At 39.0% G+C, this 17,152-nt stretch overlaps 1 protein-coding gene across 3 annotated transcripts in view; it reads right to left on the bottom strand.

Annotated features, from left to right (window-relative positions):
• Nucleotides 1-643: 643 nt before the first annotated feature.
• Nucleotides 644-17,152, bottom strand: part of LOC133516608 (retina and anterior neural fold homeobox protein 2-like) — a 36,671-nt gene continuing 20,162 nt past the window's right edge. Inside the window, exons 2-6 of one of the 3 annotated variants that reach the window (XM_061849621.1) lie at nt 14,324-14,520; nt 12,777-12,914; nt 7,700-7,787; nt 1,870-1,993; nt 644-1,433 (exon numbers count right to left, since the gene is read on the bottom strand). In XM_061849621.1, coding sequence (XP_061705605.1) covers nt 1,265-1,433; nt 1,870-1,993; nt 7,700-7,787; nt 12,777-12,914; nt 14,324-14,520 — 716 coding nt within the window. In that variant the 3' untranslated portion in view covers nt 644-1,264. Of the gene's footprint in view, nt 1,994-7,699; nt 7,788-12,776; nt 12,918-14,323; nt 14,521-17,152 lie in introns of all 3 variants that reach the window. The other 2 variants (XM_061849619.1, XM_061849622.1) reach the window with 2 other exon arrangements.

Below are 17,152 nucleotides of genomic sequence, written 5' to 3' on the forward strand. Positions count from 1 at the left end.
TACAAAAAAAAAACACCTCCACCTACCATTGCGGATACAGTCAATTGGTCATTTTCAAACCTTGATGAATGGTATAACAAAAGTCTCGAAAATGTCGGTATATACGGAGGAATCAAGAAATAGGTTCCGGTGGGCTCCTTTCTTTTCAGCATGCCTACGTAATAATACATGAATTCAAAATTAGGTACATTATTTTATGATAATTTACATTATTTTTAAGCCTTTTTACTCCACCTGCTCTGTCATGTTGGCCCTACAAATCCTTGTATCAAAACCTATGTATTCACTTGGGGGGCGTCCATTAATCGCGTCATACGTTTTTGGCTTGTTTTAGACCCCCCCCCCCCCCATGGTGATCTTTGGTGATATTTTCAGGACCCCCCCCCCCCCCCCATCCAATATGACGTGTATTTTTTTCGATAACTAAAGAACAGTTTTCTAACAAATGAACCTAAGTACACGTGAAGGATAATAAGGGCGGAAAACTATTATTTTTATTTTATTGACTATAATACAGTATAGCACAGATGAAAAAAAAAATACACGTGATACGTGTCCATACCCCCCCGTCCCCTGTGGTGATCATTGGTGATTTTTTGCTGACCCCCTCCCCCCCCCCCCCCCCTATACAATATGACGCGATTAATGGACGCCCCCTTGCCTATCACTCGAAACATTTTCTGTATATTAACGCATGGCTGCTGAATATCAGGATAGGATCAGTCAACTTGAAACCTAATTCCAAGACTAAGCCCCCACGCTGGGCGCCAATATTACGGGGAGCCCAGGTGTGACATAAATCAGGAGGACAAGATCTCCTCGTCAGAAACAAAGGCGTCTTAAACTTAGTAAACAAGTCTTCACTTAACGCACGGGTGCTAAACTGCCAATCAGAATAAGACTATTATTGTGGCCCATGTTGGGCGCCAGTATTATGAGGCCAGATGATAACAGTGACTCATAAAATGAGGGTTATTTCCACCTAAAAGGAGTCTTAACATTTACATTTTTTTTGCATTAGAATGAAGGTCTGGTGACGTGTCTTTTTATTGAAAAAAAATTTTTTTTAAATAAGTCACATCATAGAAAATTAATTATAAATTATAAACGATTTGTTATATTCTTTTACTTCTATAAGTAATAAGTATTAACTAATTTTTAAAAGCGTTTTTCAAGAATTTTCAATAAATAGACACGTCAAAATTGTTTACCTTTTTTCTAATGCTAAAAAAACAAACTATAGTGTAAGTGTCACTCAGTCGTGCTACGTGTGCATCTTGCTGCCGGCGTGCAGCGCGAGCGCCCGCTCGGGCAGCTCGAGGCGCAGGCGCAGGTCGGCGGGCGCGGCGGCGGGCGCGCGGGCCGCGCCGGGCGACGGCGAGCGCGGCGGCGGCGCCAGCGGGCCCAGCGCCGGCGGGAGCGATAGCACATACCTGGGGGCGATGAGCCTGGTTTCTTTACTGATTCATTATCAACATCTTAAGATATGACGTCTAGACCTAGAATGCTCATGAATTGCGCTCCTAATTAGTGCAACTCATGCAAGGCTTAATTAAAACGCTCAATCTACAGAACACACACTTTCGTCGCATTTGCTACATATGGTCGCACTTCTAGAATTAGCGTTTGAGCCTCAAGTTGGAATAGGGAGTCCCATAAATATTACCTATAGTTTTGCAAGTATCTAGATTGAAATAACTTCCTTGCCTATTTTTAAACGTTTATAGTCAAATGGATGCCAGGGTGACATAAAAAAACTTTGAACCTTGTTGCAGAATAACTCTGCGCAGGGGTAACAAGACTTGGAGGCTGGTAGACCTCCAACCTTCGATGTCCGTCCCCAATGTTTGCTACAGAGTGTTTTGGTACCTGTGTAACAAGGCTCGGAAGGCAGTCGGTTCAGCTGGCCATAAAGGTGGGGCCACGCCGAGAGCGCCGAGTCCCAGCGCCCACCACTCGCCGCCGGCGCCCGCGCCGTTCCATTCGCTCACCACTGCAACAAACACATATGTACATTACTATCTTCCTACTACTATCTAACACGGATAACTGAACCCTGCCATGCCTCAAAAACTGTCATAATATTATATTGAAAATGAATATCAAAATCAATTTAGGCATATTACAATGTTAAAAATGCCGGTCAAGCGCGAGTTCGTTTTACTCGCTCACCGAGGGTTCCGTACAAAATTTTAATCATCTCGTGACTATAAAGGCGAAAGACTTTTGATCAGAAGTACCTATACTAAGTATAATTGTGTACAGCGCCATCTATCGCCAAATTGTTTAACTAATTTGCGCGATGTAATGCACGTATGTTGGTTTTTCGACGATAATTATCTATCACGTAAACATATTTTAAAAAATTGTTCTTTTATTTGAAAAAAGGTGTATTTAATGTAATCTCATATAAATTTCAAGTGCAATAAACACACGTAACACGCCTTGTGTGGTAGGGCACAGCACAGCGGATGTCATTCCAGATCTAAAGCAGAGCCCAACTGGGGAAGTACCTCCACCTTACAGAAAACCACAGCCAAATAACACTGTACACTCATAGTGTTGTGTTTCTGCCGGTGAGTAAGGTTGTCAGAGCTCATCGAGGGGAGGGAGGGGTGTTAGGGTCGGCAACGCGCATGTAACACCTCTGGAGTTTCAGGCGTACACAGGCTACGGAGACTGCTTACCATCAGGCGGACCGTATGCTTGTTAGCCACCGACGTAGTATAAAAAAACTTAAAGTTGGTTAAATTGTAAACTAAATTTAATTAAATTTTCCTTCATAAATCTTTTTTTTTCCACTACTAAAAAATGATAAAAAAGTCACTAGACTGAAATTTTGCCCCCTCTTCATATTGGGCATTTACAAATACAAATACATTTATTTTCCAAATTGACATGACATGAATCATTAGTAATTAAATTAAAATTAACTATGAAGTATGTACAACCGCTTCTTAGAGCAAACAATAACCCTCACACTAGGTCGAGGTCTAGGTTGAGCTGTTTCCGATAGTTATCAAAAATAAAATAAATAAAAAAATATTTTCAATTCGTCTGGGTTAGCCAATTTCATAACTATTCCAAATTTCAAACGATAGCTTAAGTGTCTCGAGATATTTAGCGATGTGACAGACAGACATATAGACGGACTGACGGACAGAGTCACACGATAAGGGTTTTGGTACCTTTTTTGGTACGGAACCCTAAAAAACTACGAAATATTGTCGACTCTAACGATCGCCGCAACATTACTTTGTCGTCTTACCACGATTAATTACGATTACGAGTGTTTAGTACCTATTTAAAGACTTGTGAGAGGCCGACAACATGGAAGAACAGACTTGCACGACTAAGATTCATATATACGGCCATTAGACCGCCGCCGCGCCGCGCCGCGCCGACCTCCAAGATGGGTATGATCCATCTGATACTACAATTGATTGAAGATTACCCTTCACCGATGCGATATCCCCAAGTTCAGTCCCCCAAACGATTGTAATAAACGGCCAAACTAAAATTTCCAATTTAACAGAAATGTGAAATGATAGGTATGTCAAATAAAACACAATGTCAATGACAACATTGTAATGATCGCAGCTGGCCTGAAAGCTGCATATTCCCAGCGTGGTAGGAAAGAACACGGTCTCATAGTGAGCTCATTCATCGCGTAACAGACTATCGGGTAGGTAAACTAGGTAACCGCTCACTTATCGCCGCACGCAGGTGGCAGCGCCACCTGTCGGCGCACTTCGTTACCGTCGCGTGAAGGGGTCGCTTTCCGTCCTGCCGGCAAATATAGCACTTATCTATCCCGATCAATCAAATTGTTGTCCTTTGGTGTAAACGGTGCGTGATTTGATGAAAGTTTAACAAAAATAAAATGAGAACCGGCGCTAACGAATTTTCTTTGTATTTGTGTTAGTTTTATCCCATCAAAAACATTTTCATGTAAAATGTTGCCAAGACGAAACCATAAGGCTCGCAGTTATAAAGTTTAATAAGTTGTAGAGTTTGTGAACTAACTTCACAAACTCTACAACTTATTAAACTACGTACAACGTATTAAGCCCTAAGGCTTGTAGAGTTAGAAGCTTGGCTCTACATGAGATCTGATAACTTTTTGACAGTGCGAGCCTTATGGTTTCGTCTTGGCAACATTTTACATGAAAATGTTTTTGATGGTACAGTCGAGTTCATAAGTATGTATACATTTCTTAACATTAATCCATTGGAATAAAGTGAAAAAATGACAATGTATACATGTTTATGAACTCGACTGTACTTCACTTTTTTTGTATGTTGCTTATGACAATCTTACATCCCCTAATTTATAGGGTTGGGAGTTATTTACTATTAAGCATCCTGAAATACGTATCTGGGGGCGTCTTATATAGGAACTGGTTTTTTACTGATCCCCATACACACTTCAAAACTTTTTTTGCCCTAGTGCCCTTTACGGGGTGAATTTGGGATTGAAAACTACTTATTCTATATCTATATCCTTACCCATAACTAAAACTATCTACATACCAAATTTCTACTGAATCGGTTCAGCGGTTATTGTATCCCTTTTCATCAATTTTTTTATATTTTAATGTTTTAATTTTTTTTTTTTTTTTTTGTATTAATACTATCCTACATACCAAATTTAAGCTTCCTAGGACTTCAGGAACTACCCTAAGTGAGTGAGTGAGTCAGTGACGAATCGAGGTTTTTTAGATATGAATAAAATCTAAAGTATGAGAGCTATGGAACTGAATTTTTTTATGGTTATTAAGTCCACTATTGACATTACCTATATCGGAGTATTTTGTTCATCTAGTATAATCCAAACCCAGGATGAGGGTTCAAAAAACGACGAAGCTCTTCGAGAAAAGGTAGGTAGTGCCCTTGCGCTTCGCTTTGCTCGCCTTGGCGGGGCACTCCCGTGCCCCCCCCCCCCATAAACATTTGTGGTTCTGAAAGAGCTTAAAGATGCCGGGGGTGCTCCCTTACAAGTCCTTGGACTTCGAGTGCGGACTGTTAATAGCGTGGTGCGTAAGTCTAGGAACATAAATAGGATATAGACATTGTAGCTCCAAAGAATGGATTCGAAGTGAACTTGTTATGGCTTTATATTATGACTCAATTTCATTAAACATATGGTAAAGAAAGGATGACATAATGTCATTCCCAAATGTGAGTCGAAACATTATTAAAAGCTGCTCAAAAATGTAATCGGATGTAATTCCATGGAAAGTGATGGGTGACAAAATAAATCTGGGCAAATTGTCGCGTGTCGTGTCGTTGCCGGGCTATTATACAAGCATTAGCACCCTTCCCGCGCGTGGCGCCTCATGCACGCTGTCCATTGCTGCTCCGTTACTACGAATACTACGATTGGCAAGATGAGTTTTGTTGAGTCTCTGCCCTTGAAAGGTTTCCGAATCCTTCGCGAGTGGAGTCTCTTTAAGTCTTTTGAAGTCTAACATGTAATACCTACAAGAAAGCCTCTGCCTCTGTTGTCAACTTTTTAAATCATATCAGTGGAAAATAATAGGATTAAAGAAAATCATCAAACCATTTGTGTGTAAAGATAATCCGTCTGCGTCCTGATAATTATTATATCAAAAACGTCAAGTCTTAAAGTCTGTTGTTTCCGAACTCAATATAACAATATTAAACACCTATTTACCTCGTACATGTGAGAGTTATACGAGTAGGTAAAGTGATAAGATGATACACATAAACAGTGTGAACGGCAAGCGTTCCCCAACACGCAACGTACACGCTTCCAGCGATAATTGAGCCCATAATGACGTATTTGTGATAATAAATTGTCATTTGCGTATCGACAACAACGAGGGGTCGGCGATTGGATCGCTCTAATTTGGGGTGACGGTGACAACCTCGATAAAAATACTATTTGTGGACTTTTAAATCGAAACGCCGTCATAGCTTTGACAACATCAAATAAAACGATTAATATTTTTACCTTACTAAAAATATTAAGGAAATACAATTATTTAAACTTAATAGGTACGTATATCGCGTACAGGTAATTTAAAACATCCCCGAAAACAATAGGTATTACACATATCAATAGTTTATTTGTAACTTTAAAACCTAATAAAATGGTCTATTTTTCCACCACTAAATTATTTAAAGAATAGATACGTAAGTTAAACATACTTCGTCAATAGATATCCTACCGACTGCGCCATGTCAGGAGATATTGAAACGACCTTTACCGAGCATAGACTACTTTATTCACCAATCGCTTAGCTTACCCACATCATTGTCACTATCAAGATACCTACATGACTTACTTATATACCTATTGAAAAAGTTTGCATGAAATCGCACTAAACATTAATAATGAAACCAACACAGATACTCGTAAATATCTTCGATTTCATATCGAAATAAATAGTAATATATAATAAAGCAGTTTACATAAAGTATTTATGTTGTCAAAACTTATCAATTCAAAAACGTGTTCTTACACAAGTAGATTAATTTGACCTCTTAATCGAAACAAGTATGAGCAATCGGAAGTCAGACTTATATTGGTCGATGAGACAGGTGGTTGATGAGACTCCAGAGTCAGTTAGCTATGGGAATCCGTTAGTTATGGGAATACGTAGACGTGCGTTTATCGCTATCCGCTATCGCTCCGCTTAATCACCGCTCCGTGTCTCTAATCGCGGCTTCGGAAGCGATGTCTAACGAGCGCTAACCGATGATAAATGCACAGATAAACCATTTACCATTGCTGTCGTATCGACTTAACGAGTTTACCGACACTAATATCTACGAAATTGTTCTCAACGGCTTTCTAAAAGGTTGTAACAACCATATTAGTTGCATATGCTATGCCTTTTTGCCAGCGAGCTCGTCTTGTTTCAGTTGACAACATTAACTAGTAAAAATGGTATCATGTACAGGAAGCAAAGCATGTAATTACACTAACGATACATGAGGGTGACATATAAAATGTGTTTTAATATATTCAAATCATCCATAAGTAGGTACGGTAAGTATTTGGGTCATTAGAAGCAATCAGTTGGAAATTTTAACGCCAGCGTCTGTGTTTAATATTGTTCAAATAAATATTTTCTGACATTTAGTTGATGCCTACTAAATATCAAAAAATATTTATTTGAACAATATTAAATACAGACGCTGACGTTTAAATTTCCAACTGATTGCTTCTAATGATCCCAGGCCTAGATTGAGAGGGCATGAATTACTTCGTGAACATCGTATTTGCAGCCAAGCCAAGCACTAGGATCAAATAAGGCGTACCTACCTAACGTGTATTATCAAAAAATAACTTAAAGTTGTTCCTTGAGGGATTCCAAATATTTTTGACTGATTTAAATGGTGGCCATTATAGTTTACAGTCCTTGAAACGTTTGTTAAAGAAACATTAAAACCTTTGCGTCGTTGCATTATGTGCCTCAGCTTATTTTACCTTTGTTGTTAGCAATGTATAGATAATTTGACGAAATCAAACGCTTTCTCTATTTAGCACGCTCTCTGCTATTTTTTTTGCTATACCTCTGTATTGTTTTTGTACTGAGCATTGCAATAAAGAGACATTTGTTTGATATTATTTATATTATTGATCGTAAAAATGATATCAGCGTAAGCTCAAGAGTCAGATCAAGCGAACTCTGCGTTAGTGTCGCAGTAAGCGTCAGCGTGGGCTTACCGTGGTCGTGGTGGAGGAAGGGAGCGTGCTCGCGGCCCAGCGCCTTCTCGCGCTTGCGCCACTTTGCTCGCCGGTTCTGGAACCACACCTGCGACAAACAACACATCAGATCCTGCACATAACTACTACATTAACACTAGCGTACATTCCATAAACTCAGGTAACTGTAGCCGAATACTGCAACAATAATCCATTAATGAGCGTATTAGAATGACTTAGGTAAATTAACTATTGCTGTTTCTTCAACTTCAACATTTATTCAGCAAATAGGCCACAAGGGCAGCAAGTTTTTGGCAAAAATTTCATTTTTGGTATACAAGCTTTTATCGCTGACTTTATTTATTTTTTCCACAGGCAACTAATACTCATCGAGACAATTCTAAAAACCCCAAATATAATTAGGTTGCGTTGATTTATCACAGAGTTCCTATGGCCTCCTCCTCCTCCTGTCTCCATCAACAGATCAGCTTGATGGTACCATAATATTACATTGTCACCCGGCTTCATTGGAAACCGGGAAGTGGGTCAAATTTAACTTGCAAGATTTGTCCCATACATACTAACAGGGCAAGTTAAATAAAAGCTTGTAAAAACAAGCACATCAACAATTATAGAATACAATTAACTGAAAATAAGTATTATTATTGCTTAGAGTCGAATGTCGATATACAAAAAAAAAATCATAAACAGATACAAAAAAAAACTAAAATTATTTAGAGGTGTAGGTGTAGATATTTCTAAGTGTCAGAACTAAATGATTATATAGTTTATCAAATTATCCTAAGACATGTCTAGGATTTCCAAGAGTCAAAATTCTAAATCGCACACCTAAAATCTTTCATATGCACGTAAATTTGGATCATAGTGATATGATGTGGACCATAGCTACCTGAGTTTACTGAGTTAAATAACAGATTAAATTTATTTTTTAAATTTATTAAATTTATTATTTAAATTAAAACACTTCATTAGACCCCGTTGCACATAAGAGCTAACTTTCGAAGTACGAATACACTTAAACATCAGTAACGTAAACGCAGTAGCAGCAGCATAACTGGATGACATACCATGGCAACCTGCATTCAAGATTTGACATATAAAGACTAGGGATGGACTGCATCGCAACATTTGGTCTAATTAATTCCCTTTTTGTCAGCCGATTAACAATTAATGCCAATTTATTTAATGGTGTGCTTATATTTTGATAGCGTTTCTTAAATAGCTATGATCTGTGACTTTGTAATCAATTGATGATGTGATAACATATGTAGCTTGATTCTTGTGTAACCGTAGTGTGTTCTATTCTTTTGGGGTAAAATTACTTTCCCGAAAATGTCAGACATGTCCGACACATTTCGGTCGCAGGTACAACCACATCCCGAAGCAATCAAGTTCGCAAAGGGAACTGGACCTGAACCGCGCGATCTGCATCTCGGACAATGCTGCGGCTCACTTTTTAATTCTTTTATTGTGCAACTGTCGGCAATTGCCTCCCCCGCCCTCCCCTCACCCCCACACCGGCCACGACAATAGACCCGTAATGAAAAGCAATTACGCATACGTGGTTTCCACGCCGACACTCTTCCGATCTAAATAAAACTTTAAAGTCGCGGCGCAAGGTGCAGTTTTGCTCGGGATTAAAGAGAATAGAATCAAATTGAGCTAGTCCGGAGCATTGCGCTAATAAAAGACATTGTGAGAAAGAGTGGTGTAATTTCATAACTCGTGTAATTGCGGCTGATTGCGTTCATTTGCACCTAATGCGCGCGCCATTCATTTACGAGTAAGTGTTTAATGTGACTTAATTTGCTGCCCAATTTCTTTCCCGTTAATTTATTAATTTACTCATGAGAGCTTTACCTACTTCAGTGTTTTATTCAATTAAAACAGGTACCTCTCTCTCTACGTATGTATGATTTTAGCCCTCCACGCATATATGTCACTACCGCATGAATTATGTGGCATACATTTTAGGTTAACTATGCTATATAATAATAAAATACAATTGTGTAAACAGAATGTGGTTCCGATAGTAGTAATTTTCAACTTATTACAATACTATGTAAATGGTAACACGATTACAAACAGAAAGTTTAAGTTAAAGATTGTCTTGATAGGTACATATACATGAGGAAGAAATTTCCTAATTCATTTACGGGCTGCTTACAAGTTTCTTTTAAGATTGGACCGAAGTAATTTCTAGAAAAATTGATCAGAGTGAAATGTATCGCTCAATAGGTGCGTTCTGACGCATAACCGGAATCAATGAAATCGCTCTCGACGCGCAATTAAAGTCGCGGCGACACGCGGCCCACTCCGGCCCACTCCAGCCCACTCCACACCCATTCTCACGACTCTAGCACCAGATCTTCACTTCGCCAACCCCTGATCTAAACTAAACCTTGTAACAAGTGTTTAAGGTACCTTTTAGAGTGAAAGCGGTCTATAAAGGCGCTCTCCATCGAGTGGATTAGAGCAATTTGTGGGTACCGCTGCGAGCCATGATGTAAATAGTGTAAATGATCGAGCGATCAATTCTCATAATTAATTGAGAGCAGGGGCCTTGAGTAGCATCGATTTCACTCAGAACATAGGATGTTAATTTTTAATTAAAAAACCTGGAATTTGTAAAGTCGTAGTTCCTTCAGCTGCATATGACATAATGATTCATAATTAGCGTGATTAAAGCTGAGACAAGCGCGCTAACGAGGGGGTGGCAGGGGTGGCGGGGGTGGCGGGGGTGGCGGGGGGGGGGGGATGACAGATGGCGTCACTCGGCGTACAGTGCGCGCGCGCTCGACTCGAGAGGTTAATCATTTACAGATTAAAGTCGCGCTCTGTATGGCCTGAGTGGCTTAAAGTCCGCTGATATTAAATGCTACGAGTAAATAGAATTGCATGTGCCAAGACGCCTTCATTAGATCCCCTACGGATGTATTTGGCAATGCAGTGACAGATTAATGACAATATACATATCATTCTGACGTCATTGACCGTGCGGTACATAACTCGCACAATTCGCATATGGCAAATAGATTTTTGAACAACGTTGTTGAGTCGCTTGCCTATCGATGTTCTACCTACCGCATTATACAGATATTGTGTGCTGAAATTGAAATGAGACGACTTTATTTCATATAAGTTAAGATGATATGAAGTTTGTTACTGACGATTGGAAACGCTTAGATCTAATTAAATAACGTTTTGAGTTTCAAATTTCCTTATTCTCGGACGTCCAACTGACATACATGGGTAGGTTTATCATTCTTAATCCTTACTGCTAAGATATGACTATACCTCCATACTACAACGATCATTACTGATGTTTATAATAACAAAAAAACGATACCGAATCATTTATTGTGAAACTTGGGATAATTCATTAGATACTATGTCAATAATAGTGATGATATTTGGTTCGTGGTTAAATATAATAACAAATGACCAAAGAAATCTGCAATTATGAGTTTGTTATAGACGCGATATTAAACTATGCCGTCGTACGTCTAAATGAAAGAAGCCGAAGTGTGTAACAAGCTGAATTGAAACGTAACCGCCTCTCGCAATAATGGGTGCTCGGTACACCGTCACAATGCGCGGCTAAATGTTAATCCGGCGCAGAATGGCGCTGATGAGCGAGTGGAGCGAGGCGGTGGAGTGGAGCGAGTGCGTAATGGCAAGTAATGAGCGGCATTAGCGCGGGCGACGCCTTCGCCCGCGACACCGCACCCACCGCAAGCCACAGCCTTAATCGAGCCTAATGGCCACAACCATAACCTGGGCTCTTGTTACTAAATCTGCATTTACAATATATCTCAATCTACATATGGCGTAGACTCCAACTTAATTTCCCTTTGTTAACCTAATTCGAAATGATTAATCCGATGTATTCTGCATTGCTAATTTACCCAGTGCCGACCTGCCGACATCCTGTCAGCACAATTCTTTCAAAATGCTGACTTACTTACTATAAAGCGCTACGCCGTAGCCATTTGCAAGTAAAGCCTGTTTGATGCTACGCGAGTCAAGAGCAGATTTGTGTCTGTTAACATATCACATTATTCTACCTTAAAATGTTGAGGGACAACATTTTAACATACCTATAATTATTAATTACTTTTCATAATGCAAAATATCCTGAGAATAGCTCAGGACCGCCGGGACAAGTGGCGTACTGGAAGAGGGGCCTATGCTCAGCAGTGGGTGATAAAGGGCTGATATGATGATGATGATGATGAAAATATGTTACCGACATACCGAAAAAGTTATATTTAATTAATAATTAATTAATTAGTAGGTCCTAATATCAAATTAGTTAGTTATTACTAGACTGGTTAGGTACAGTATACCAGTAGTAATATTTCGCAGGTGACACAGCTGCAGTGTGAAGCACATTTATTTCGCGAGGCGCCGCAATCGGCGCGTATTGTGCGCGGAGAATAGCGCTAATGCTAATTACCTAGAAACTAATTTCCCTGTATATCTCCTATTCGTGGTCGACACTCCTAAAATTTTGTCCTATGTAAGTATGTAGGTATATAAAGGAATATAGTATATACACGCCAAAAATATCGCGCAACATTACAATAGCAGACTAAAGAATATAATGAAGATAAAGAAGATATGCAATATAGGTACCTAAATAATTGTGAAAGTCATTGCTGAATTGGTTTACTTAAGTATCTACTTTTCATTGGCCACTCTTTATAAATGTTGGCGGTGATTCTGTGTCTTAATCAGGTGGCCGCAACTCTTCGCTTTGAGAGATATGCTAGGTTGGAATAGTTCTTCGTCAATCTACCTTTATCAATTATTTGAAACCATGAATCTTTGAATGCAAAATACTCGTAGTAGAGAAATAAACAAAAACGAGTAAGTATACATATGTGATATGACAGACTACTTCTAAACGTCTGGTAGTTCAAGCTTCGTGGAAGGCAGGAGATACTGGCACCGCGAAGTCATATCACCACAGAGGGGTCTCGCAACGCAGCGCATGATGTGCGCATGCGCGTTGATTTAACTGTGAAATGTAGGTACTCAATCGTCAGGGTTAAAGATGACGAAGCTTGTTTACCTGAACACGCGCTTCACTGAGCTCTAGCCTGAGAGCCAGCTCTTCCCTCGTGAACACGTCGGGGTACTGTGTGGCGTCGAAGGCGCGCTCCAGCTCGTGCAGCTGGTATGTGGTGAACGTGGTCCGGCTGCGGCGCACCTGCTTGAGAACGCACACGTTACTCACATGCTATAAATTAAAAAAACTTACCTAATTATTTACAACTAGTCAGGGGAAATTACCAAATTAAAGATGCAATAACCTATATTCATTGTAAAAAGATTTTGTTCAAATTAGGCTTAAGAAAAAGTGAAAGATTATCGCGTCAATAATCACATGGCATTAAGGATGACTCACGTTAGAACGGTTCGGGTCAGGGCCGGGGTTTCAGACACTTCGTTTTATTTGACAGGTCATCGGTGGTCACGTGACGGTTTCTATATACTGGCGTGTCGGACGCCCCGGCCTCGATCCAGACCGTTGTAACGTGAGTCATCCTGTATTCTTTATATTTTTTTTTATGGCGGTAATCGCCGTTTTTGGCGAAAAACTGTTACTTTCTAGAGCCTGTTTCTTCTAAATAGGTCAACAAAAATTATGGAAAAAATATATACGCTTTTTTCCTGAAATTTATAGTTTCACCGTAAAAATAATAATACGTACGCCAGGCCATTCTGCGGATCACTTTGCTTATTTTTTTTAGTTTAAAGATAATTTTAATTAAATTGCCGTTTAGAACAAATACGCAAAATAACTAGTAGCAAAACGGCATATCGTAGTGTTTTTTACGGAGAAACTGTAAGTCACAAGAAAAAATAGTTTCGACTGAAACTAATAGCTTGTAATCAATTACTCCAAATATATCAGTAGTTACTCCAAAGTCCAAATATATCACTAGTTTGATAGTTACATAACAATTCCAAAAATGTAATACTTAATCTATAAGTTCATTTATTAAGGAGATAAAAACTGTCTGTAAACGCAGTAAACGCACTAAACGCCTAATGTAGTACCTAGCTCTAGCTATTAATCTTTATCTGTGGTTTTGATTTCGTTATTTACTTGTAACAATCGGATAAAATATAAATTAGCTAATTGAGGCTTGTAAAATATAATGCGCAAGAGTATTTTTTTTTATGATAGAGGAGGCAAACGAGCAGACGGATCACCTGATGTTAAGCGATTACCGCCGCCCATGGACACCTGCAACACCAGATGTATTTTATTTTTGTGTATATAGTTATTTTTATTATAATTTACGACCTCCACTAAATGCATGCAAAATTACACAAATACGAGTATCGCGCCAACCAGGCGCCTCTGGGCTGTATCTTATTCTTTGAACCTCGTTGCGGTGCAACGAAACAAAATTCACGTTGTACGACGGCAGTGAGCGGGGTAGCGGGTGGTGCGGGGACGGACCGTCTTAAGTTCAGTTTGTCGAGTAATTTCCTCATTTGACTTGCTGAATAGAGATATTGACAATGGTGCAATTCTTTTTCACCTATATGCATCTTCTCTTTTGGACTAGAAAATAAGTAGATACTCGTGCGTCGGTAGCAAATTACCTTTCTCGGTCGTCCGGTGTCTAATGAGTCCAGCTCCAGCGGCTCCCGTGCTGAGTCTTGCTCCCGTTCGTGCTCGTGCTCCTGCTCGTGCTCGCGCTCATGCTCGTGCTCATGCTCGTGCTCGTGCTCGTGCTCGAGCTCCAGCTCCGAGTCGGACGGCGTGTGCGCTCGGCTCTCGGTCTTGAGTTCCACGTGGTCTGTGGATGGAGAGAGGAGTGAGTTGGTGTGTGATACAAGATAGAAGGTACGTGTATAGTGTAAGTATGCCAAGTTAGTGTACTTGAGTGGAGCCAAGATAATGTTATCAATGAACTAAGAAAGCACGAAAAAAAAAATTGGAAGTTCAAAAGCAAATCTCGTATAATGACCACAATAGTGTCGGTATAACGGAAATGTTAGTGTTTGTTAAAACAATATTGACAATAGAAGTTTTCAAAGACGATTGTTGAAAGTCACCGACTGAAAACTAGAAGAAAGAAAAGTCGACTTATTTCCCGATATTAACCTTCGTACGGGGCACGGGCCCTTCAACAATTGAGTCAGTTGCACTGAAACTATACTGTTTTGTAGCTATTCAGTATTATGTATAGATATATTATGAATATGAACAATAAAAGTAGTTTCCACTTCCACGCTATAGTGATTATAGTTATTATTAGGTACATAGAAAGCAGTAACCATTATTACGCCTCTGTTGAGTAGCAACCTGTTCTTGTAAAAACTAAGTTTGGCAATAAAGTGTTTCTAATTCTATTATGTAAAAAAATACGTATTATGAAATTGACAAGTTTCTTGTGCAGTTCAAGAGTAACTCGCGCTTCGCGCTAGTATCAACTAGCTTACATATTAAATTTCAGTAAATTTCTATAGCTCAGGAAAAATTTTGATGATCTTCAGTGAGTGAGTGACGAAATCAGATTTTTTTTAGATACTGAGGGATCAATAATAAAATCTCAAGTAGGTATAAGAGCTATGCAATTGAATCTTTTTATGCCTAATAAGTCCACTATTGAAATCATATTCCGAGAATTTGGTTAATGGCAAGTGATAAAGGATCAAAAAAACGACGAAGCGCTTCAAAAAAAAGGAGGTAGTGCCCTCTCGCGCTTCGCTTGGCTCGTCTTGGCGGGAGCACTACCGTGCTCCAGATGTCGGACATATATTGAGTGAGTCATCCTTTATTATGAAAATTATAATAACTTTCACCTACCTAGAAAAAAGTGCAATGACTAGCTATATACTAATACGAAATACAGGAGCATTCAGTTATTTAAAAAAAATACGAAAATAGACCTTCATGGAACGTGAGGAAATAGATTGGAATGCACAGGCGTTTAAATAGATATTTGTTTCTACGGTTGTTTGAATAGTTGGGTCAAACACGATACTGTTTGGATAGGTATGATAAAATTACCTACATGCCTACAACCTGAAAACTGTACAGTTCTTATGAATACCCAAGTTTTCTCTCCAGTGGACAATAGTTAGTAGCTGGGGACAATAGGTAAGGTAGGTAGGTGGGGTAGGTAGGTGTAGGTAATGATTTTATCATACTTATCCACATAAAAGGAGTACCTTTTACCAGCAGATAAGTGTTAAATAAGAAAATATACCTTTATAGCCTTTTGAATAGAATAGAATAGAATTATATTTATTCAGACAACACATCAATTATTTTGGGTATATCTACAGAAATTACGTGAACACAGTTTTGTGTTTGACCTAGTTAAAATAGTAGAAAGTATAGAAACGTGGTCGAAACTATATACATTACAAACATCCTTTATATTTGACCTCGTAAGACAGAATCGACTTCGACCCCGAGCCGCCGTGATCATGACTGACAAGATCAACAATAATGCGCCAAACACAAAAGCAGTCAACGGTCGCGTACAATGCGTATATTGATCGCCAACTTAAAAGAGCACACACTCGCAGTTAAGCGCCTCTCCACTTTTTACTGAGGGGAGAACAATCCATGTAAATAAATTACAATAAATACAATTTAATAGTAACGGTATTAAATTAAATGTGAACTATCTGGGCTTAACGTGTAAGCCAGCTTAATGCGCAAACAATGTTCGACATCGAGTAAACACGAGTCCCGGCTCCCGTGAACAGTTTCCCACCGCTCTCAATCGTCTACTTGTTACTGTTACGATATCTATCTGGGTCATACACACTGAAATATAAAAGTTATAGTATCTTCTGTTCCCAAAAGTTGAGGATGCTGGATAGCAATTCTGGGTAGTGACTTATATTGGCCCCGCGAAGTACTTTATCTGAATCGGAATTTTGAGAATTGGTTTCAATAGGTATACATTCGGTACCTACAGAACAGAAAATGCAAATCTTTAAAACTATGTTTGATTTTTAATTTGGTCCATCTAGCCCGTGCTTAAACTAACCTAATTAAGTATCTACGAAGAATTTGGAGAAACCCTTGAAATTAAAGAGAAACCAAGACTACAGTTACCTATGTGAAAAAACTTCAGTGGAGCATCTATCTCTTTCTCAAAAGTTAAACCATTCAGATTCTGCGATCCACGCAAGAGATGTTGCGTCTTCTAGAATCTAACTTTAAAATTAATAGTAAGATACTGAGTACAAAATCATTTTTAAAGGTCGTCAAATGTCTGTCTGTCAAACAAATAATGACCCAAAACACAAAGGTAAATAAAATAAGGTACACAAGTAACAAGCAATGCTATTAGCAACTACTGAACTGAGATCAAAATATAATTATAATTGAAATGAAATATCACACATTATGAACGTATTGAAGTTGAACCTGGAGCATCACGGTGACTGCGCCGAATAAATAGCAAA

The sequence above is a fragment of the Cydia pomonella genome, chromosome 3, assembly GCF_033807575.1.
Source record: "Cydia pomonella isolate Wapato2018A chromosome 3, ilCydPomo1, whole genome shotgun sequence".
Classification (NCBI taxonomy): domain Eukaryota; kingdom Metazoa; phylum Arthropoda; class Insecta; order Lepidoptera; family Tortricidae; genus Cydia; species Cydia pomonella.